Consider the following 24,813-nt stretch of genomic DNA (forward strand, 5'->3'; position numbering starts at 1 on the left):
GTCCTGGTCCTCCTGAGCGGCTCCTCTCCCAGCGAGGTGGCTAGCCGGATCTGTCCGACCGGCTGAACTTCGTTGCCCGTAAACCCGTAGAGCGGGGTCGTCATGGGCAGCAGCTCGGCTCGATCAATTTGCAGCTGATCGAACGCCTTCTTGAATATGATGTTGACCGAGCTCCCTGTGTCAACAAATATGCGGTGAATGGTATAATTTGCTACTACCGCTTTAATGAGCAGCGCGTGTGGGGCACTTCTACTCCTTCCAAGTCCTCGTCCGAAAGTGATTTCGTCCACTTGCCCGCTTGGCTACATGACCGCTGGATCTGCACTGCCTGACGCCCGCTCGCTCGATTGAGTCTCCTCCGGTCCGCCGGCAATAACGCTGATTTCGCGGAAGTATTGTTCTGTTTTCCTCTTCCGAGCGGACGGTCCGTGACTGCTCTGACGCCCCGATTCTCCCGCCTTGAGATCGGTGCCGCCGGTGTCTGCTGATGTCGTCTCTGCGGGTCCGGTCCGTTTCATGGGTCCTATGTCTCCGTCGATGGGAGGAGATCGCTGTCGCTTTCCGGAACAGGATCGATACAAAGGAAGGCTTGCAATCCTCGTGTTGTGCGATCCGTCGATGGAGGTGCGGAACATAGGGGTCCACCTCTTCTTTGGCTTGGGCCGAGCGGCAGCCACCTCTTGTACGTGAGATCTGGCATGGGGGGATCGGATTGCATCGGCCCTCGGTCCTCTAGGGGGCTGCTGAGCGGTGTGCTGTTTCCGCTCGGCATGAGTAGATGCCCGCTCGGCTGGAGCTTCCTTTTTCCGAGCGGCTTGCGCTTCTTCCACATTTATATATTCGTTGGCTCGATGTAGCATGTGATCATAATCTCGGGGCGGCTTTCGGATGAGCGACCGGAAGAAGTCCCCATCCGCAAGGCCTTGCGTGAAGGCGTTCATCATCGTCTCCGAAGTGGCCGTTGGGATGTCCATCGCCACTTGGTTGAATCGCTGAATGTAAGCTCGAAGCGATTCTCTCGGCTCTTGCTTGATGGCGAACAAGCTGACACTTGTCTTTTGATACCGCCGACTACTGGCGAAGTGGTGGAGGAAGGCCGTTCGGAATTCCTTGAAGCTCGTGATGGATCCGTCCGGCAACCTCCGGAACCACCGTTGAGCAGATCCCGAGAGAGTGGTAAGAAAGACGCGGCATTTCACTCCATCGGTGTATTGATGGAGCGTGGCTGTGTTGTCAAACTTACCCAGATGGTCATCCGGGTCCGTTGTTCCATTGTACTCGCCGATCGTCGGAGGCACGTAGTGCTTGGGTAGAGGGTCTCGTAGAATAGCCTCCGAGAATTGGCGATTGGTCCGCTCGGGAGATGAATCCGCCCGGTGAGCTTTCCCTTTTCTGTCATCTCGCCTTGGCATTTCGTCTCAAGAAGAGTCTCTATCTCTCCGAGCTGGTCCGGCTCAGGGGTGCGAAATAAGGCCCGGTGGAATGCGGTTGCTTGTTGCTCCGGCCGTTCGGCCGCTGCTTTCTGTTTTTGTTCAACAATTTTGGCGGCCCTTATCTCGACCAGAGCGTCGAGTTCTTCCCTAGAAAGCGTCACCGTGTGTTGTCGTCCAGCCTCGTCCATTGTTTCTGATCGGATGCAGGAGCGTTCCCACAGACGGCGCCAATTTGATCCTGTCCGAATCGTTGAACCAAGGGACACTGGGCACGCGGCACGCTCCCAATCGTTGGAGTGAACCTTCGACTGATCGAACGAAGCTCCAGTGATCCTGCACAAAAGTCTAGCCGGGAAGGGTTCCCGGCGATGATCCTTCGACGCTCAAGTCAGGTAAGTGGTGAAGAAAGTGGCTGCTAAATTTCCAGAGAATGCGTACCTTCGGCGAAGTAATAGCCTCTTTATATAGGATGGAGAAAGAACTGATGCACGCCTATCGAGGCGCGTACGTGTCAGCAGCCCATACCATGGTATGCACTTGTCAGAGAGCTTACCTGACACCATGCTGCCACAGTCGAGCATGTTCTTTGATGTGACGGCAGGACCACCCGTTGTCAGACTAGAAGTATGGCATAGCCATACGACTTGACGGCTGTCAGCAGATATCCCCGTCTTTTACCCACCGTCTGACTGGGGTGCCCGGCCCGCCGAGCGGGCGATGAACGTCGTCCGGACAAGCTTGATTCTTTGCGCCGTCCAGGCGGCACTTCCTTCCGCTCGGTCCTTACGCACTGTTTTATTTGAGCGTCGGAACCCTGGTCCCTACCAGGGTGCCTTTTACTATCAGATTTCCCTTTCTTCTGAGTCCGGTCGGCTTGCCCTTTTCCGGCGAACCACTAGATCCTTTGACCTACCCTCAGCGTTGACTCCTTATGGGATTCCGGATTTTTACTACCGGATCAGTTATCACATGACAGATTTACATAATTGAACAAGGGTCGAATCTTGGCAAAGCCCGAGGAATTACCCTCCCAGGTGATGGCTAGCTTCGATTTCCTAATTTACTCTCCTTTCATATAACCGGAGACGGACTTTCATATAATCGGGGATGGATTATGAGAGGTGTCTAAGATGAGTGTAATCATTTTTTTACTACAATTGTTTATCCCGCCTCTAGCCCCCGGGGCTATGGTATAGCGGAAGAGTGTCAAGTTGTCACCCAGATATTCGCGATTTAATCCTAGTTACGATATATTTGTAGTGATTTTTTCTCCAAATGAGATGTGCAATCACAGGATATTGGATTTCTGGGCCGCTCGTCCCGAGTGCTTCCTAATTTACACCTAGCGGTCGGTGAAATTTTTTATGGGGCTGGGCCGGTCGTCCCAATTTTGATGTTACCTGATTTATTATTTTTGGTTTACCAAATCTCTAGAAGTTGATCTCATTTAGTGGAATAAGTTAAGTGTTGTTATTGTTACCCAGCCTCGAGAAATGAATCATCTATAATTATTCCACTCTTTCAACTAGACCATATTAGCTTTCAATTCGAAAGCTAATCAGTTATCGTTAAAACTGTTAGTTTGGACCTTGGTTGGAGAAGTTGACTAGAGAAGACTAGTTTGAGAATAATTATACCGGACCGTATATGGAATCAAGTTTAGCTTTGGCCAAACTATAAGGAGCTCTCGGTTGAGGTAAGTTGGGTTTGGTATAATGGCAGACAACTCAATTTGGGATTGACTCGAGTATTTAGACTCAAGGTTGGGCTAGGCTATGGAAAGTGGTGGAGCAGTATGAACTAATAACAGTAATTTCCTTCCCCTTTTGGTATTCCTGGACCTTTTCTTTTATAAATCTCATAGCGAGAGCTATGGTGCACTTTAAACAGTCAACTAAGTATTTAAAATATCAGGTTTGAATTTTAGTTGCTATGTATTATAGGATTTTTTTTAAAATGAGATGACAAATTTAAGAATGATGGTCATTTGAAGTTTTTGTGAGTATTTTTTTTATTTATCATGATAATTAATAAAAAAAATCCTAGAATTAGATTGATCATCTCCAAAATTAATCAACTTAAATAGTTGCATACCTACCTTATCAATAATAATAATAATAATAATAAAATTAAAAAATAAATTCAGATATTTAAATTATTAACAAAAATATTTGTCCACTCGACTTTTATTAACTTTTTTTGTCGATTGTGTATGCAATTAATAAATTCAGATATTTAAATTATTAAAAGAGATATTACTGTTCTGTTGTCGACGGGACTTTTGTTAACTTTGTTTTTGTCAGTTGTCTATGCATTTAGATTGCTCCAATCTTCTTTAGTTTTTTATTTATTTTTTATTTTTTAAATTAATTAGGTATTCAATCTACAGAGATTAATTAAAAAATGATGGACTTAGTTCTTAAAAAAAAATTATCTCCATTAAAATAAATTGAAAAGCAATCGAAACAGACAATTCATCAGTCCAAGTAGGTCCATCGTTATTTATTAATTTATCAAAGTTTAGACCGTACATCCTAGCCTTTGAATTAATAGATAATTTTAAGCACATCACCGATGAATTAGATTCAAGCCGTCATGGTAAATTAAAGAGAAGGCAAGGTAAATTAAAGAGAAGTTTGCCTTCGAAGGAATGATATCATTCGTCTTCTTAAGTTTTTTAGGTATATAAGGATTGGGTCTCCGATAAATTAATAGATACATGTCTTTTAATAAATGATTGATCTAAGAATATTATTGATCATTCGTCTACTGTGAGCATTTCTTTATTTATTATGATAGTTAATAAAAAAAATTTATAAAGCTACATCGATGTAAATTGAATACACGATGTTAACTAAAAAAGACTTTTGTTTGGCTTATTCTCCCAATTCCATCTCAACTACTAGTCTTGCTACGTTCAACAAAAGAAAAAAAATGTCCATGGGATAAAAAAAATATGAGCTAGCCATTTTTTTTGGAAAATTTTCATTTCATCTCGTGGAGTTTATCCATTTTTCAAAACGCTTTCAGTATTTTAAAATCAGGAAAATAATTCTTAGATTTTTTATATTTTTATTATTTTACTCTGATTGTTTGATGGAGTGACGTGATACACATACTTTTTTTAGATAAACAAACAATATTAAGAAGTGAAATAGATATAGAAAGAGTTTAGATTCTATCATTTCCCTCACATTTTTAATAATAATATTGTTCCGTATTTTTTTAAAAAGGCCAAGTATTCTTTATGAACTATGTGGAACCATTTTTATTATATAATGTTGTGAAAATGATCATAATTATTTTTATCATTGTTTTTCTTTTTTAAAATTTTTTTATTTTATTTAAAAAATTCATAATTCAAGTAGTTTCCTTTGTTTTTTATGAATTCATAGTTCCTTTTATAGAAAAGGAACTATTTTAATAATTTTTTAAATGGATGTTTTTTTTTTTTTTAAAGGAGCGTCCTTTTGGCCGTGACTAATTTTGGTGAACTTTTAAAATGAATATTTTTTTTATTATTCACATTGAAAATAATTCTAAGATTTATTAATAATTTTCATAAATGTATCAATTAGTGATTTAGAGTTCGAGATTCAGCTGCAATATATTATTAAAAAAATTTCTCATTAATCAATTAGAAATTTAGAATTTTCTTTAGTCTCACGTCTTAGAATTGGTAATATTACGAGTAGAGAAGTTTCTATAAATACTTTGGACTAGTGATATTAGAAAGCATACTTTTCTCAGTTTTTTTTTACTAAGATCAAATCTGATATTAAATTAATTTTTTATAAAAGGGAGTCTATTACGAATTCTTGAGTGTCACCTTAGCATTATATTATTGAATGGGTTTTGCGCACTCTTACCCAATTTATAAACAGTCTTTTGGTTAAGATTAAGTGTAGTATTTATTTTTATCAGTTTAATATCTGATATAAAGAATTAAAAGTAAATGTAATTCTCAAAAATTAAAACTATTTTTTATAGATCAATTTTTCTTCTCTTAAATCTCTCGCATTATCCCATCTGGTATAAGGGGTCTAGCTCACGCAACGCATGCGCACAATCATTAGTGTGTATATATATACACATACACATTCATGCGATGTACATTCATAGATGACCTTGGGTACATTCCCGAGAATCTTGATTAAATTTTAAGAATTGGGGTGTCCGAGGATGTACCCAGACGTTTGTAGTTGTGAGGATCACCCAGGAGTGTATATCGAATGGGTGTACAAATTAACTTTACATCTTTACTCTGCACACTCCTAGGTGTTCAAGAGTCTGAATACTCGTTCGGACGTCCCAATTCTCTAAATTGAATCGAGGTCCCTGGGCAGACATTCGGGTGCTCAAACATACGAGGGACGTGTTGGTTTTTAACTGTTCGATGTGCAACGGAATATGTGAAAAATAGATTAAACGTCTTTTAAATTTTTTTTACAACAAAACAATTTTGTTTAGATCGAACAAGTGATTTTGTTTAATTATAAGAACTTTTATAAATTATCTTATAATTTAACATACAAACATTATAATATTTTATTTACAATTCTCTAAAAAAAATTAGAATCATTACCTTGCGTTCGTGTCTAAGATTTGCAGGTCGCTGAAGTTCTTTCAACTCCGCGATCTTCCTCACCAATTCTTCGAACCAATCGATGGACAAAAGTGTGGGCTAACTCTCCTAACTTTTCTCACAAAAATCAACTATAGAATTTTTTACCAAAAATTTTCTTCCACTTCCAGGGAGAGAGAGAGATTTGTAATCAAATTACAAATAGAATATCTAAATATTTGATTTCTCTCTCATATATATTTTATTTATAATCAAATTACAAATAGAATATCCAAACATTTGATTTCTCTCTTTTATATTTTATTTGTAATCAAATTACAAATAGAATATTCCCTTTAGTTAAAATAATAAACAATTTTATTAGTTAATTAATTTTTGTGAGAATAAATAATTAATCAAATTAATTATTTAAGATTATCCATCATGATTATACGAAGATGGTTTGGGGACCATGGATCCATAATTTCAAGCTCCAATAAATTTAGATAAAATTAATTAAAGCTCTTTAATTAATTATCTAATTTATTAACTCTAAGATTATTCCACTAAAATTCGGAATTGCACTCTTGAGAATTATGGAACATATTTACTCAAAAGATTTGGACAGTCCATTGATATAATCATTACATGTCGATCAACCCTCCGTTCATAGTTCACAAATAGAGTTGGGTGAAATTACCGTTTTACCTCTCTATTTGTATCTAAAACCTTAAGTACCATTGATTCACTAGTGAACAGTTAATTCATAATCTAATTATGAATTAGAGCGCTCAAACTATTCAGTGCTAGAATCAACACTCAAGATAACCATTTTAGCATCCTTTCGAAAGTTACGGATTTCGTATCTATAAATCATATTCCCAACTGAATGTATAACTGAGTCTCCAAAATGTAAGTGTTACACCTATTATTTAAAATAGGTTTTAACAAACAAATCAAGATTCCTGTTAATACAAACAAGGAATCTATGACAACTCAGGATTTAGATTGATCTACATATGATCATCTTAGCAATGTTGATTCGAATCTTTATAACAGTACTTAAACATAGACACTTAAATCACATCTGGTCCTTGTCCTATATAATCATATTATATAAAATGCCTCTGCTTAGTGTCATTACATTGACTGCCCGGATAAGACTATTATATTCATAATGTCAGCAGACTGCATTTATGATTACCAATTAAAGATCCATACTTTAATTAATCATGGACATTTTAAATATATTATCTATGATTTTAATCCTCTTGTATATAACAATCTTATATACTAAACTCATAGTTACAACAATATATTATGGATTTTATATAAATATTCATTTTTATATAAGTAAGCATAAAACAATCAAACAATAAAATAAATGTTTCTTTTATTTAATTCAGCAATTAATAATAAATATATGTTTTATGAGCATATTCCCAACAAACTCCCACTTGACCTAAAACAGATGAGACATATCTCTAAGACCCATTCCCTCTAAGTGACCTATGAACATTTTTTCAGGTAACGTCTTGGTGAATGGATCTGCAAGGTTCTCTGTCGGCGCTATCTTCATAACGTCAGCATCTCGTCGACGTACAATCTCCCTAAGGAGATGATACTTTCTTTCTATGTGCTTGCTTTTTTTATGACTCCGTGGTTCTTTTGAATTTGCCACAGCCCCACTATTGTCACAATACAGGGTTAATGGTTTATCCATATCTGAAACTATTTCCAGATCAAAGTAGAACTTTTTCAGCCAAACTGATTCCTTAGCGGCTTCACAAGCTGTTATATATTCAGCCTCCATGGTAGAGTCTGCTATGCCGGATTGTTTAATGCTTCTCCAAACAATTGCTCCTCCACCAAGAATAAATATTGATCCCAACGTCGACTTTCGAGAGTTCTTATCTGACTGAAAGTCAGAATCAGTATATCCCAAGGGGTTCAGGACTCCTCCTGAATAGATAAGCATATAGTTTCTTGTTCTTCGCAGGTACTCGAGAATATGCTTTACTGCAATCCAATGATCTAATCCTGGGTTTGACTGGTACCGACTAACCATTCCCACTGCATAGCAAATATCAGGCCTAGTGCACAACATAACATAAGGCTCCCCACTGCTGATTCATATGGGATACGTCTCATATGATCTTCCTCTTGCAATGTTTTGGGGCATTGTGCCTTCTAAAAAGTAATTCCATGTCGGGTTGGCAAGAGACCCTTCTTGAAATTTTGCATTGAAAAACGTGCGAACACCTTATCAATATAAGTTGCTTGAGATAATGCTAGGAGTTTATTCTTCCTATCCCGAATAATCTGGATCCCAAGAACATAACTTGCTTCTCCCAAATATTTCATTTGGAATTGCTCAGTCAGCCATATCTTTACATGAGATAACACTTTTATATCATTCCCAATGAGTAAAATGTCATCTACGTAAAGGACCAAGAAAACCACACTTTTAGCATTGATGAGCTTGTAAACACAAGGTTCATCAACGTTTTGTTGGAAGCCATAGGTCTTAATAATCTCATTAAACATAAGGTTCCATGATCTGAATGTTTGCTTAAGTCCGTAGATGGACCTTTGAAGCTTGCAGACTTTCTGCTCTTGATCTTTAACTACGAACCCTTCTGGTTGCACCATATAGATACTTTCTGTTGGATCGTGAATTTCGATAGAGGGGGGTGAATATCGATAAAAAAATTTGAGTACGAATACGCAGTAGAAAACAAAAAGAGAGAGCACGGCTAACAAGGTCGATTTAATTGGTTTGGAGCCTTTGTCGACTCCTACTCCAAAGCCCGCACACAAGGGTGCTTTCGTTGGGCAATCTACTAGCAATTCGAGTATTGATTACAAAGATTAAGTACAAAAATGCTAGAAAGGAAATACCGACAATTATGAAAATAAGGCAGGAAAAGAAAGAACTTTGTCGGAGAACTTTCACAGCGTCACAGGAGCACAAAAGAGTAGATTCTGAGTTGATTCTGGAGCTTTAGCTTTAACCCTCCTTATATAGGAGGTTCGGAGCGCCTGGAACCTTTAGGGCGCCTTGACCATGACGTAGCCGAGCCAACCAGTGAACTCCACGTGGCATAGCGACGTTGGGGATAAGTTTTCGCCTCCGGGCGCCCGGACCTTGATTTCCATCAGCTTCCTTCCTGCAAGAAAACGTTAGTCCGAGGCGCAGTTATATCTCCTGTAAAATAGATTATTAGCACAGTTATAATAAACAGAAATAGTGTTAATTAGATTCCGTCTCTCTGAGACCGAAATCTAGTCAAGATCTCGACTTAGAGTTCCGAAATGGTTCTAAGTCGGATCGGCGCCTAAGTTCCCTTCCCGGGAACGCATCCACACAATCACTCTCCTCCAATGACTTACCTTTACTTACCTGCCAGACATCAGGTCAGCCCTTCGACCCGTCTGGACTTCGTGACAGCTATCCGATCAGTCCGTCGACCTAGCTGGACTTCGTGCCAAACATCCGGTCAGCCCGTCGACCCGTTTAGACTTCGTGCCAACTATCCGGTCGGCCCGTCGACCTAGCTGGACTTCGTGTCAGACATCAGGTTAGCCCATCGACCTGTCTGGACTTCTCCTGCACACTCGGTCAGAGTGTTAGATCAACAACAAAACTAACTTAATCTAATTTATCATTCATCAAAATCTGAGTTAGACCGTTAGTGCTAACCGCACCAACACTTTCTTCAAGACGACCATTCAAAAAAGTTTTCTTGACATCCATTTGTCAAATCTCATAGTCGAGACAAGTGGCAATGGACAAGAGAATGTGGATAGACTTTATCATGGCAATCGGAGAGAAAGTTTCTTCATAATCAACTCCTTCCTTTTGGGTATAACCCTTTGCCACTAGTCTAGCTTTGAAAGTCTCTACTTCTCCATTCACACCTCTCTTTTTCTTGAAGATCCATTTACACCCTATGGGCCTGACATCTTCAGGTGGATCTACAAGTTCCTAGATCGAATTGGAGTACATTGACTCTATTTCTTGGTTCATGGCTTCTTGCCATTTTTCCTTATCAAGATCATTCATTGCATGTTGATATGATGATGGATCATCATCATTGGTATCGGCTACAACAACATTTGTTTCACCATCCTGTCTGTAGCGGGTCGGAGTTCTAACAACTCTCCCACTTCGTCTAGGTACCAAACTTTCCTGATTAGGAATAGTAGTTTCTGCTTTTTTCCTATTGTCTTCAACAAACATCGATTGTGAAATGATATGATCATTTAGCAATTCCTCGAGTACAACTTTACTTCGAGGTTTGAAGTTGGTCATATGGTTGTTCTCAAGGAAAGTAGCATGTGTTGATACAAATACTTTCTTTTCTTGTGGGCTAAAAAACAAACCTCCTCTCGTACCTTTTGGGTAGCCAACAAACAAACACACTTCTGTTCGTGGTTCCAATTTCCCAGATTTTCCTTTTAGTACATGTGCTGGACATCCCCAAATTCGAAAATGGCGTAAACTAGGTTTACGCTCATTCCACATTTCTATTGGGGTCTTAGTGACTGATTTTGATGGTACCACATTCAAAATATAGACCGCTGTTCGTAAAGCGTATCCCCAAACAGATGTAGGCAGCGAGGCATAGCTCATCATGGATCTAACCATATCTAACAAAGTTCGATTCCTTTTTTCGGCAACACCATTTTGTTGCGGAGTTCTAGGAGCCGAGAGATGGGATATAATCCCTTTCTCAATTAGGTGATTCTTGAACTCGGTATCAAGGTACTCACCTCCTCGATCTGATCGAAGTATTTTTAGCGATTTACCTAATTGCTTTTCAGCTTCAGCTAGAAACTCCCTAAACTTTCCAAAAGTTTCTGATTTCCTTTGCATTAGGTAAACATATCCATATCTTGAATAATCATCGATAAATGTGACGAAATATTCATAACCTCCTCGTGTGTAGACATTCAATGGTCCACACACATCAGTATGCACTAACTCAAGTGGTTCTTTGGCCCTTTCGTCCTTCGACGAGAAAGGTCTCTTAGTCATTTTTCCTTCTAGACAAGATTCACAAACTGGTAGAGTGTTAACAATTAACTCTCTCAAAGGACCATCCTTTGTTAGTCTATTTAGCTTATCTAAATTGATATGACCTAACCTAAGGTGTCATAGATACGTTTCATCACTATTTGCAAGCTTTTGCCTTTTGTTAGACTTTGGATAAGCTACTTTGAATAGTTCAGTATTTAATGATAAACATTCACATGGCTTAAGGACATATAACCCGTTTTTCATACTTGCATGACAAATTTCAAGACCATTTCTTGAAATAGAAATTCCATTTTCATAAAAGGAAATACCAAATAATTGTTCATGCAATTTTGAAATAGAAATCAAATTCCTACAAAATCCAGGAATAAAATAAACATCGTTCAACACTAAATATTTATTTTTAAAATTTAAACGGGTAACTCTCATTGCTTGACTGAAACTAATGCCCCATTACCAACTCTAAGTGTCAACTCCCCATCAGCAAGCTCCCTCAAAGAACTAAGTAGCTGCATAGAAGAACAAACATGATTAGTGACTCCTGAATCAACTATTCAGGAGGAGGACTCATCCTCTACTAAACACGCTTCTATAGGGATGGCAATTTTCCCCGCGGGTTTGGAGCCCCGCGAGGAAAATCTGAAATGGGGATGGGGATCCCTGATTTTTCGGGGATGGGCGGGTTCGGGGCGGGTATGGGAATACTATCTCCATCCCCGAACCCGCTCCGAATATTATTATTAATAATATTAATAAATAATAATATGATTTTTTTAAAAAAAAGTATTAATAATAGTGTTAATATTAATATTAAAATTTTTGAAAATATTATTAATATTAATATTATCATTAATAATAATTATTAAATAATAATAATAATAACATAAATTAAATTTGGGAATGAGGCGGGGATGGGGATTTGATCCCCGTGGGTTCGGGTTCGGGGAATCCCCGAACCCGAAAAAATGAGAACGAGACAGGGATGAGAATGGCAAACCCGCCCCCGCCCTGCCCCATTGTCATCCCTACGCTTCTAAGACAAGTAAATCAAATGTACCTTTCTTCTTCTCCTTCAACTCTGCGAGGTATTTTGGACAATTCCTTTTCCAGTGTCCATCTACACCACAGTGGAAACATTTTCCTTTAGGCTTCTTCTCGGCCTTCTTGTAATTGGGTTTGTTGTTCTTAGACGTCTCTTTTGTCTTTTTGAATTTACCACCAAATTTACTACCCTTAGCCATTTTTCTCTTCAAACCTTTTGAAGAATTGGGTTTATCAACAATATTTGCTTCAGCCTTGTTCTTCACTAGTCTTGAGATAGCTTCAAAGGTTTGTAGTTCATTCAGCAGCTGAGTCATCCCATAATTTAGCTTATTCATGATATAGTTGCTGGTGAATGGGATAAAGTCACTAGGAAGCGACTTCAAAATTATGCTCACTTGTGTGCCCTCATCAATTACAGCCCCATGCATCTCAACCTCAGAAAAAATATTTGTCATCTGCATGACATGATCACGAACATGAGTGCCAAGAATCATTCTAGCATTCGTGTACTTTCTTGTGGCCTCATGACAAGCTTGCTCAGATTGTTGGCCAAACATTTCTTGTAGAGATTCCATGATCTCAAAAGCACACTCTTTGAGCTCCATCTTGCTTCTTAGTGCATCAGACATGCTTGCAAGCATATATGCCTTAGCCTTATTGTTGGGTGCAATCCAACGATCATACTGTTCCCTAATAGCACGAGCAGCATTTGCGGATGGTATCGGTGGGCATTCCTCTGTAAGAACAAACCTATTGTTTTCACTTACCAACACAATATTAATGTTGCTCTTCCACTTAGGAAAGTTTTCCCCAGCCAAAGTATTGTTTGCGAGTAAAGACATAATTGGATTTCCCATTGACATTATTACTGAATTCAAATAAATAGCATAAGTTTATTAAATTGTTTGAAAAGAATATCCATATGTATATATTTAGGAATAGTAAACATGATGTAAGAATGCAAGGATAAAATCCAAAATCCCATATACTATTCCTTCGATAATTCAACTATCCACGAACAATGATGCCATCGTTGAGAAGGTCACATTGCTTGCTTAGTCAAACCAAGACTCTTCTTGATTAATATATGTGTACCAAAATAACTTTTATTCACACATGTATTAACTACCGAAAAAAAATTTTGGTCAAAGATATAATCAACAATTTTGATCTCATATCTTTATGAGTAAAAACCTTCGTTTCGAATTTTAGACTTAACTCAAAAGTGTCACTGTAAGGGCGGGTCAAACTTAAAATACATTAAAAATTATATCATCATAGATCTAGCCTTGATATTGAATCAAAACGGGCACCGCCCGTAGGGTAACGAAATCAAAGCGTTAAGAGACGACATTCTAACTCTCACGATGAACGAAGGAGACCAATAAATAATTACTCATTATTTAATTTCTTAGATAACTAATTATCCACAAATCCTAGATTTTAATAATCATATTATTAATTAGACATCTCATGTCATAATTACCTAGGTCTATAGAATTCTCAATAATTCTAATTAATTGTAGTCATGTATTACATAAAACTAACATAAACAATTTATGAATTACAATTATACATGATGTTTGCGACATGCAACATGCAATATACTATAATGCATAGGATAAGCACACCTAATTCTAAATGACATATTACTATCACAAACATAAAACATCATTGAATAAAATATGGAACTGACTTAAACTTATATTATTTAATTGTCTCTAATTAGTAGTTCGTGACCTTGAACTATTTTGTCAAAATTATAAAATTAACTAATTGAATTAACTTTATCAACTTTTTGAATCCAATTATTTAACTTTCGATAATTAAATTAATTATCAAAACTATTAAATAAATTGTTTATTTCGAATAAAATAATTTTTATTCCTTCTGGTTTGTTGATTATATTAATTATCAAAATTATATCTCACTTTTGATAGTTATATTAATTATCAAAACTATTAAATATTTAAAATTGATAATTTAATTTTGTCTAATGAAGTAATCGAAATATTTAACTTTTGATAATTACATTAATTATCAAAACTATCAACTAATAAAATAATTTTATACTAGAACAGTGGGTCTTTGAGGCTAATAAGTGTATGGTGGAATTAGAAAACTATCCATTCATAAAATCCAAACTCTTTGGTAATTAAAGAAAACAATTTTGGCCTGATCTAAATGATAAAATCAGAAATAAACGGAGTCATAAAATTAGCCAATCCCTATCGTGCATTAATAAAAAAAAATATAATTCATGACATTCAATCAAACATCGAACAAAACATGTGATCATTCATATAATTAAAATATCATAATGTTTTCTAATAACTTGGCTCTGATACCATTTGTTAGTTTTTAACTGTTCGATGTGCAACGATGTGAAAAATAGATTAAACGTCTTTTAAAATTTTTTCACAACGAAATAATTTTGTTTAAATCGAACAAGTGATCTTGTTTAATTATAAGAACTTTTATAAATTCTCTTATAATTTAACATACAAACATTATAATAATTTATTTACAATTCTCTAAAAAAAATTAGAATCATTACCTTGTTCGTGTTTAAGATTTGCAGGTCGCCGAAGTTCTTTCAACTCCACGATCTTCCTCATCAATTCTTCGAATCAACCGATGGATAAAAGTATGGGCTAACTCTCCTAACTTTTCTCACAAAAATCAACTATAGAATTTTTTACCAAAAATTCTCTTCCACTTCCAGGGAGAGAGAGAGAGAGAGATTTGTAATCAAATTACAAATAGAATATCTAAGGGTGCGTTTGGTACGCGCGTTTTTCATTTTCATTTTTTGGAAAACGCGTGTTTTCTAGAAAACAGAAAATGACTTTTTGTCATTTTCTGTTTTTCTAGAAAACACTAGCTATTTTTATAGAAAATAAGTAAGAAAAGCACAAACCAAACACCATTTTTCAGAAAACGCGTGTTTTCCAGAAAATGAAAATGGAAAACGCATGTACCAAACGCACCCTAAATATTTGATTTCTCTCTCATATATATTTTATTTGTAATCAAATCACAAATAGAATATCCAAAATTTAATTCCTCTCTTTTATATTTTATTTGTAATCAAATTACAAATAGAATATTCCCTTTAGTTAAAATAATAAACAATTTTATTAGTTAATTAATTTTTGTGAGAATAAATAATTAATCAAATTAATTATTTAAGAGTATCCATCATGATTATACGAAGATGCTTTGGGGACCATGGACCCATAATTTCAAGCTCCAATAAATTTAGATAAAATTAATTAAAGCTCTTTAATTAATTATCTAATTTATTAACTCCAAGATTATTCCACTAAAATCCGGAATGACACTCTTGAGAATTATGGAACATATTTACTCAAAAGATTTGGACAGTCCATTGATATAATCATTACATGTCGATCAACCCTCCGTTCATGGTTCACAAATAGAGCTGGGTTGTCCCCTCGAGGCGGTGCGATGGTTAAGGCATGGGGTGTTGCCACATGAGGTCTTGGGGTCGAAACTCGGCGTGACGACCGAGCATAACCTCTCCCATGTCTTGGCCATTTGCACTAATGGCTAGTAGCCACCCGTGATTTACCTCCTTCGTGTTGGCCTAGGGACGGGTTGGCGAAGGCGCTGGGGGCGAGCGAATCGCCTTTTGCCACACAAATAGAGCTGGGTGAAATTACCGTTTTACCTCTCTATTTGTATCTAAAATCTTAAGTGCCATTGATTCACTAGTGAACAGTTAATTTATAATCTAATTATGAATTAGAGCGCTCAAACTATTCAGTGCTAGAATCAACACTCAAGAGAATCATTTTAACATCCTTTTGGAAGTTACGGATTCCGTATCTATAAATCATATTCTCAACTGAATGTATAACTGAGTCTCCAAAATATAAGTGTTACACCTATTATTTAAAATAAGTTTTAGCAAATAAATCAAGAGATCTGTTAATACAAACAAGGAGTCTATGACAACTCAGGATTTAGATTGATCTACATATGATCATCTTAGCGATGTTGATTCGATTCTTTGTAACGGTACTTAAACATAGACACTTAAATCATATCTGGTCCTTGTCCTATATAATCATATTATATAAAATGCCGGCCCCCACGGGCGGGATTAACCGGTTATGACATGGTATTCTTGCAACATGGGTCGGGAGGTCGAAGGTCTGCGGCAGCAATTGCGATAACATCAATATCTGTCCGTGCTAAACACCTTCGACCGCCATGTCATCGCCGGGCCCGTATTCACCGTGATTTACTCCCTCTCATACTCGTGGGGCAGGGGTGAGGGGGCCGCTGGGCGGCGGGACCCGCCTTTGCAACATATTATATAAAATGCCTCTGTTTAGTGTTATTACACTAATTATCCGGATAAGACTATCATATTCATAATGTCAGCAGACTGCATTTATGATTACCAATTAAAGATCCATACTTTAATTAATCATGGATATTTTAAATATATTATCTATGATTTTAATCCTCTTGTATATAACAATCTTATATACTCAAATCATAGTTACAACAATATATTATGGATTTTATATAGATATTCATTTTTATATAAGTAAGTATAAAACAATCAAATAATAAAAAAAATACTTCTTTTATTTAATTCAGTAATTAATAATAAATATATGTTTTATGGGCATATTCCTAACAGGACGTCCATTAGTGTACAAGATAAAAATATGTAGGTTATATACCTATAGGGATGGCCATGGGATGGGGCGGGATGGGGACGAGTTTGCCATCGCCATCTTCGCCACCATCCCTATTTTTTCGGGGTCGGAGAATCCCCGAATCTGAACCATCGGGGATCAAATCCTCATCCTCACCCCCATCCGCAAATTAATTTTATATTATTATTATTTTACTATTAATAATAATATTTTAATAATAATAATAATATTAAAAAAATTTAAAGGGATGAGGACAATATCTCCCTACCCGCCCATCCCGAAAAAATATTTCCGAATCTGCCCCTATCCTCAAATAAATCGAGGATCCCCGTGTATATATATATATATTATATTCTCGATCATTATTAGTTGGATAAAAATGACATCCAAATGAGCTAAATCATAAAATTTTTTTCTTAATTTATAAATCTAAGTATTATTATTGAAATACTATTTATCTAATTAAAACTATTTAAACTTTATCAAAATTATTAAAAATATATATATAAATTATTAAGTAATTAGTATTATATATTAATGTTTACATGTTTAATAGTTAATTGTAACTGATACAATAATATTAAAAGTAAATTTTGAAAAATGAGATTTTGTTTTAAAAATTTGGAAAACGATGTCCTTTCAAGCGAGTTACATAATTTGAGGGGCGAATTTGATTTTTGCCTTAGAAATTCACCATGCTTCTCCGCCGCCGGGCAAACTCTCGACCGTTGGTTCTTCGCCCTGAAGTCGTTCCTCGACCGGATTCGTCGTGTTGGATTTATATGTCTACTTTTTTGTTTTTGGAAGCAAAAACATCGAATGATCGGAGCCGCACAGAGCGCCGATCCCCACGCGCAGCATGAGGTCGCCGCGCGGCGCTGCCGGAGGAGATTCCGAGGCTTCGTCTTTATCCTGGTTTCCCTTCGGCGGCACTCCAGAAGCACGAGCCGCGTGGCGACGCCCGTGGCCTTCCTCTCCGCGCGACGTGGCCTCTCCCGCCCTGCCCCTCCCGTCGTCATCTCCTCCTCCTCTGGTCCAACCACTATGGAAGACGTAGGCTGACGCTCCTCCTCTCTCTCTCTCTCTCTCTCTCTCTCACTCTTTCGCAGGTGTTTCTCCTTTTGAACCCTCACTCGTAGAGTTCTCTCTGATCGATTCTTAGTTTGCTCCGCGGAAACCCTAAAAGTTGAATCTTTGGATGATCCGATGTGTTAAAACGTATTCTGATTCGATCTCGATGTTTTCCTCCCTTTTCCGGTGTTCTCATTTTGCGAATCGGAGAAATGAAAATGTTTTTCGATCTCGGCGTCTTTCTTTTCTCGTCTTCCCATCTCGCGATGCGGCGAAGTGAAAGAATGCAGCTTTTTTCTTGCGCAGGCCGTGAATCTCTCATCCTTCTGCAATGGCGACGCCGACATGTTTGATCCAGACGCCCTGTTCCTTGGTCCAGATCCTGTTCCTGCTGGGATTGAGGATGGTCGCTCTTGCCATGTTGCTATGGTGGCAGGTTCTGATGATCGGAGTCACTTTCCTGACGCTTCCTATACGAATGCTGGCTGCTTTGTATAACGAAATAAAGGTCAGACCTCCTCCATAGATCTGTGCAAATCCCCTCTTTGTAATCATAGTTGCAGTCATTTGTGCCATTTAAGCTTTTTTTTTGCTCATACCTATTGAGATCATTTGGCACCTACACTGATCGATGAAATGGCTCTAGATCTCAGTGAATTACAACACACACAACATAAAAAACCGAAAAGCTTGCGAAAATATACGGCACCAAAGGAGAAGATCTTCTACAACCTACCAGATTAGGCTTCTCTTTGTGTGGATTTACTCCTCGAGTCTAACGGCTGCTTGATTTTAATGCAAATTAGTTCATTTCTCTTGCTATAAATTGATGCTTGTGAAGTTCTGAGTCTCATGCTTCAGATTGACATACTTGGACATAAAGATCATAACCCGATTTCTATCTGGATGCTTTCTATCAGGTTTCTTGGTTTACCATTCTACACTTATTTTCTAGTTATTAACTTGTTGGTGCTATGTTTTATGGAATTGAACGATCGAGCGCACGAGCAGTAGAGGAGAGTCATAGACATGAATATGTCAAGGTGAATGTAGTATCTATTGAACAAAAACTCACATTGAGGTGGTACAAATAGATACATAGACTATCAATAAATGCTTTAGTTAAGCAATGTAAAACTATGATAACATTAAATGAGGAAGAAGAAGACTAAAAAGCATGGATTTAAAAATAGGATTCATATTTATATAGTAGAGTATAAAATCCAATAACGCACTAAGATCCATATAGCTAACTCCACAAGTCCATCTAATATGGCAAGGCTTAGATTGTTATGGTTGTTTAATTTGTTTGGTGAATTCCCAGTTAGTGTGTGGGATGATATTTAGCTGTCGTTGTGTCAATGCAATCTTAAAAACCGGCCTACTAAATAACGGTTATTGTGCATTTACAGCTACATGGGTTTCTCATTGAGATGCAGAGGGAGATGCAACATCTTTTAGAGGAAAATAAAAATCTCGAAGAATGTCTAAAGATCGCTAGTGAAGATCAAAGGGTCATGAATTCAACAGTGAAGGAGATAGAAGAGGAACACTGGAAAGATCTTAGAAGAATTAACCTACTCGAGAATGAGGTGAGCCAAACTTAAGCTATTAGAATATACAACTTCCCTGATGCATCGGTAATGGTAGCTTGTATATTCTGAAAACATGCTCGCTAGTGAGGATGATGTTTTTACGGTGCCACTCTAAATCTTAACATAGAATGGTTCATTGCTCTGAGGGAGAAGACAACACACTCCCAAAGCACCACCATCCTTTCACATTAACTACTTTATCGCAATTATGGTTATTCCCCTTTTGGGGAAAGATTGCAAGTCCCCCATTCATCCAGCTTTGAGAGTGTTCTTCACTTGAGGAAATGGTAATCAACAACCCGACGAAGAACTTAGTATATCTGGTCCGCATAAGACAATTTCTCTTATAGTCATTGTATGTTATGCTTCAGGGAGATCACCAACGCTGATGTTTCTTGGAGTTATTAATTTTGATTCTTCTGATAAATTCGAGTTGTGGCAGATGCAGAAACTTTACGAACAAAAGTCACGACTAAAGGAAGTTAAGGGAAAAAATCTACGCGATGACAGAGCTAGTTATGGCAAAGATGTAAGACGAGTCACTACCCCATCTGACCTGGATCATGGTAAAGATGAACAGGTAGTTGGCGAAAAAGGTAATGCATAAGCCACAAACACTACCTTGAATGGCATTTCCTTGTTGCATTATCCCTCCAAGTATTTCTTAAGAAATCTCATTCATTGTAGGCGAGGCTTTGAGGCAACGAAGAACTGTCGCCCTTCTGCAAAGTTTGTTTAGCACAATCTTGTCTCTTTTGGTCTCTGTGATCATATGGTTCGCTGAAGATGCATGTGTTCCCCTTGTCATAGCCCTGTTTACCGTTGTCGTCATATCCCTTGGCAGTGTGCGCGAGTTTCTCTCGACCATAAGGAACAAACCAGCTTCCGATGCTGTTGCTTTGCTCAGCATCAACTGCTTCATGCTTGGAGCACTCTCCGCCCCTATACTGCCAATAGTCGCACGCATGGTTACTCCATCTCTGATCAGGTTTGCCGATCGACTGTTTTGATGAATATGTCTCCCGGGTAGGTAATTTGTTTCCAAACTTTTAGATCTCTGCGTCGTGTAGGAATTTGTTTCTTGTCGACAGCCAGTCGATGTAATCTGGAACATGTCAAGTTGTGGCATATAGCAATGCAAGTTTCATTATCTGAACTTATCTGAACCGATATTGTTCTTTAGGAAAATGAGATGAGTTTACACGAGAAATTATAATAATTGTGAAGATTTTGTGCACATAATTGCGAGATTCATTCATGAATGCAGTGAGTATTCGTTAGAACTCTCAACGAGATGGATATACTTTCATGAGGTCCTCTCATAAGTTTTGGAATCGAACAACAGCTGGTTCAATCCGATCATCTTGCCATACTGCAAAATTAGCCAAGCCATGGCACTGAAATAAGCAACGATGATACAAACTCGCTGAAGCCACACGATACATGTCTGTCTTCTTGCCATAGCACCGGCAAGGATGCGAAAGCATTCTGCTGTAGCAACAGTGAGCATCGAAACGAGAAAGCCACAGACGAATCCTCTCGCTACATACACAATATTGGACCCTGGTCCCTCGACCTCGATGAAGAGTCCCATTAACCTGTTAAAACCACACGACTTGGTAGTATCGACCGAGATTACTAGTAATATAAATCTCACTCGAATGTCATGAGAAATACACAATTGTAGCCAACACCTGATTTTAGCTGAATTTCCATGCTCATAATACTTTGTTGAGCATACAACTATATATATTTAACTGACAAGGAAGCATTTTGATATTGCGCTACAGTTGCTTAAATTGGGCAAACAAGAAGCATGAAGAACTGAAAAAAGCAAGACTGCAAGAGAAGAGAGAACAGGAGCTTGAGAAACTCACAAGTTAATGTATGGCATGATAGGGTTTGATGTGGAAAATTGTTTTGCCTTGCAACCAAAAAGACCATCGGAATAAATATCGACTTTCTGACTAACGGGCAGATATTTGCACCCGTATGTTTCATTTACCTAATAGAACAATGTTCGAAACACATCATAGACATATGAGAAACTGTAAAGAGAAGGAAATAGAGAAACATGCATACATGGTTCAGTTCCAGAACTCACCCAACAAATACTAATTACACTATAATAAGCTAAAAGTATAGTCCGAATATAGACCTAATCCATACTTAAAACACCTGTCAACAGTGACATTATACGAATGTGAATTCTTGACACCTTTTGACAGAGACATTTAAATCTAGCTCACTTGTCACTACACCAAACAATTGTTGGTTAAAATTTTTATAGAGCAAAAACTAACTGGAGAACTTAGCTATTACTTTAGTTTACCCTTCAAAAATTGAACAAATATTCCCACTTATAAAAGTTATGCCAAAAATGAATAACTTTGTTCAAATGTTGTTAAAATAATAGTCTTAAAATGAACATAGACAAAAAAAATAAACAATCAGTGACAGATCAACTAACTGCATGACAAGAGAGCAATGTTTAAGTGATACAGATAATAACAACAAAAGGCAAAAAAAAAAGAAAAAAAAAAGAGCACATTACATGGATCAAATCAATGAACCAAGCAAAACAGTATAAAATGGAGTCTTGGAACTGATGCATTATGTCATATTTCAATTGGATCTGACCTTTGCATCAAAGAGGCATCTCTTCGTAGTTTGTATGGTGTTCACACAACCCCAAAACGCAAGACAATTCTACTTCAAGCATATAAGAATCATGATTTTACTTCTGAAAGGTATTTACAGGAGAAAAAGCATCAACTGTTCTTTGATTTGCAACAGCAAATTTTTGAAATCTGTTTGTTCTGACTTATGATTGCCATGTAATTGTTCTAAATAAAAAAATGATATATCAGCTCAATCGAGTTGGACATAAAAATTAGATGCCTTGAGAGCTATGCAAGATGATCTTCAAATTTCTGAATTGCCATGTAATTGTTCTAAATAAAAAAATGATATATCAGCTCAATCGAGTTGGACATAAAAATTAGATGCCTTGAGAGCTATGCAAGATGATCTTCAAATTTCTGAATATTGAACTATCAAGCTGTAAACATATTGGCATACAATTCAGACTATTTACCTTGAATTTCAGTGTTGTTAACCACGCAATGCCAAAATCAGGCCTGCAGTCATGAGGAAGAGCCTCCTTTGGTACTTCTGCCACAGCATGAAATATTTGGCCAGAAAAATACTCTTCAAACTGTACCTGCATAACCCATGTTCTAAATATTATTTGCAATGTGATGGAATGTTTGATGGCATCTTAGCTACACTTCAAGTATAATGGATGTTGATAGAGGTGAATGATGCAAAACATAAAGATATAAGGACAGGAACTAAAGCAAGTTTGAGGACCATCTAAATTTTTTTGCAGATAACTATTGCTTAACATCCTCAATTCACATGACACAAATATTACCCTCTGTCATGAACCTCAAGTGGAAACAACAAGGTGAAAAGTTGTGATGTATCAGTGAAGAACATTTCAACATAACTACATGCCTACATAAAGTCGAGGCTTACTAATTACCCATGGTTGGGAGGTGTAACTAGCATTCATTTGAAGAAGAGAACACTATATCTTCTAGAGCTTGTCAGAAGAGGGAACTCAAGACTGTGATAGAGATAGAACTAGTTTGAAGAGAATCCTTAAGTATCTGATGTTATTACTTTAGAAGTCAAACATACTTCTCCAAGCATCAACTACCAAAATTTTTGGGAAAATGACTCCTAAACCTTTTGGAAAAATGGATAAAATAAACTATATTTTTGGCATTTATTTTGCACTTGGAGTAAGTTATTCAATACATGCCATTCCACTTGCATATCTGCTCAATCAGCAAAACATTTGGAGTGCGAACAGTTCCCAGTGAAAATGTTATAAGAACATAGAAAATTAAGCTACCAGTTGAAAGATAAGTAATCACCTCAAAGATTGAAGCCCAATAATAATCATAATGGCAGCGAAAAGTTGCTTTCTTCAGGTGATAAAATGCACCGTTAGCTTTATGGTTCAGGGTTCCAAGTTGGCAAACCTTGGATGCTTTTAGATCTACACCTGCAAGATGTTTACCTAAGTGTTTCAAGAAATTGTGCCAAACCAACTACGAGTTGAATAAGGCTTTCAAACTTGAGCTTCTAAAATAAATTAGCTTTATGCTAATAGAAAGAACATGAAGCATCAGCCTATCACTCTCTGAAAGAACAAAACAGCATGCAAAAAAAAGCTATGAAAAACTTTAATCATTATCATCTTGTGTCAAAGTTCTCATGTGGCTCACATACTAATTTATTCTTGTCTATATACACCAAACCATGATGGGAAATTTCCTTCGATACTTACGAGCGGAACTCAATTGTGATGTCTCTTATGAACTACCACACAAAAATGATTCAAAATCCTAATTTCTCAACCTCGAAAGTAAAAGTAGACAAAAGAAGGGATTTTTTTTTTATTTTTGAGGTTTGCCGAACATAACTGGAAGAGACCTGAATGCAAGGGAGGGAAATGACATAATCTCTCACCGCTCGACAGAATTCTACAGGTGGTGGGTATCGCGACGGCCGCGGAAGCAGAGAATCTGTCGATTGCCAACCCTAAGAGCCCCAAAAGGAACGAGGTCAAGAAGGAAACCACCAAGTAGGATATCACACAGAAACAGAGACCACTGCAGATCCGCCCGGTTCTCCCTTCTCCCGCCTTGGAGGTCGCGGACGAATCCATAGCTGAGGATTAGGGCTTCGATTTCGGAAAGCAATCCCCCATTACGTGGAATCGATCTAAGCGATCTTGGAGGAGAGCAAGAAGAGGACTGGAGACGGCGACGCTCGTTTCGATGGCTGCCATGGCGTCTGAGCCTGTGAGGCCGCGTAGTCAAGAAAGGAAGGGCTACAATGCGCACCGGAATGAATAGCGAATACATCTGGCCGTCCATCTTATGACTCTAATCTTGATGACTGAAATATAACAGCGAGTTTATTAGAGGACGGATCCTCTGGTCCGTAATTTATGGATCAAGGGATGGTCTATTATTATAGACCCTTGATTTGGATGAACCCTATCAATTTAAAGATGTGCTTCATCTAAATTAATAGTTCTTATACAATAAATTATCTCTTAATCCATAAATTGTAGACCAGAAGATCCGGCCCGGTTTACTAGAGGAAAGATTTGTTTTAAAAAAATACTAAATATGTAGAGATAAAAAATCTTATGAAAAAAAATTCGAAGATAAATATATAAATTCATGACCGGGTCTATTATGTTACGTGTTTATCTTAAATTTTTTTCTTTTTGCATATTATTTTTCTTTAAAAAAAATCTCGCTTTTTTGTTTAGATAGAAAAGCAG

At 37.4% G+C, this 24,813-nt stretch overlaps 2 protein-coding genes across 6 annotated transcripts; one reads left to right on the top strand and one right to left on the bottom strand.

Annotated features, from left to right (window-relative positions):
• The first annotated feature begins 17,528 nt into the window (after positions 1 to 17,528).
• On the top strand, positions 17,529 to 20,455 carry LOC121984613. Of its 3 annotated transcripts, none has more exons than XM_042537639.1 (5): positions 17,529 to 17,888; positions 18,157 to 18,358; positions 19,263 to 19,442; positions 19,888 to 20,041; positions 20,133 to 20,455. In XM_042537639.1, the coding sequence occupies exons 2-5, from the start codon at positions 18,182 to 18,184 to the stop codon at positions 20,453 to 20,455; spliced, it is 834 nt and encodes a 277-aa protein (XP_042393573.1). In that variant the 5' UTR covers positions 17,529 to 17,888; positions 18,157 to 18,181. The 3 variants fall into 3 exon arrangements, with proteins under 3 accessions (XP_042393573.1, XP_042393572.1, XP_042393574.1); XM_042537638.1 differs by having other exon boundaries at positions 17,532 to 17,832; XM_042537640.1 differs by having other exon boundaries at positions 17,877 to 17,997.
• A 48-nt stretch (positions 20,456 to 20,503) lies between these two features.
• LOC121984612 lies at positions 20,504 to 24,347 on the bottom strand. 3 transcript variants are annotated; one of them, XM_042537636.1, is made up of 6 exons: positions 23,988 to 24,346; positions 23,390 to 23,520; positions 22,543 to 22,668; positions 21,323 to 21,450; positions 20,748 to 21,043; positions 20,504 to 20,545 (listed from the first exon to the last, which is right to left on the bottom strand). In XM_042537636.1, the coding sequence occupies exons 1-5, from the start codon at positions 24,184 to 24,186 to the stop codon at positions 20,752 to 20,754; spliced, it is 876 nt and encodes a 291-aa protein (XP_042393570.1). In that variant the 5' UTR covers positions 24,187 to 24,346; the 3' UTR covers positions 20,504 to 20,545; positions 20,748 to 20,751. The 3 variants fall into 3 exon arrangements, with proteins under 3 accessions (XP_042393570.1, XP_042393571.1, XP_042393569.1); XM_042537637.1 differs by lacking the exon at positions 20,504 to 20,545 and having other exon boundaries at positions 20,717 to 21,043; positions 23,988 to 24,059; positions 24,129 to 24,347; XM_042537635.1 differs by lacking the exon at positions 20,504 to 20,545 and having other exon boundaries at positions 20,717 to 21,043; positions 23,988 to 24,345.
• Between the last annotated feature and the right edge of the window lie 466 nt (positions 24,348 to 24,813).

Source organism: Zingiber officinale, chromosome 5B (genome assembly GCF_018446385.1).
Source record: "Zingiber officinale cultivar Zhangliang chromosome 5B, Zo_v1.1, whole genome shotgun sequence".
Taxonomy (NCBI): domain Eukaryota; kingdom Viridiplantae; phylum Streptophyta; class Magnoliopsida; order Zingiberales; family Zingiberaceae; genus Zingiber; species Zingiber officinale.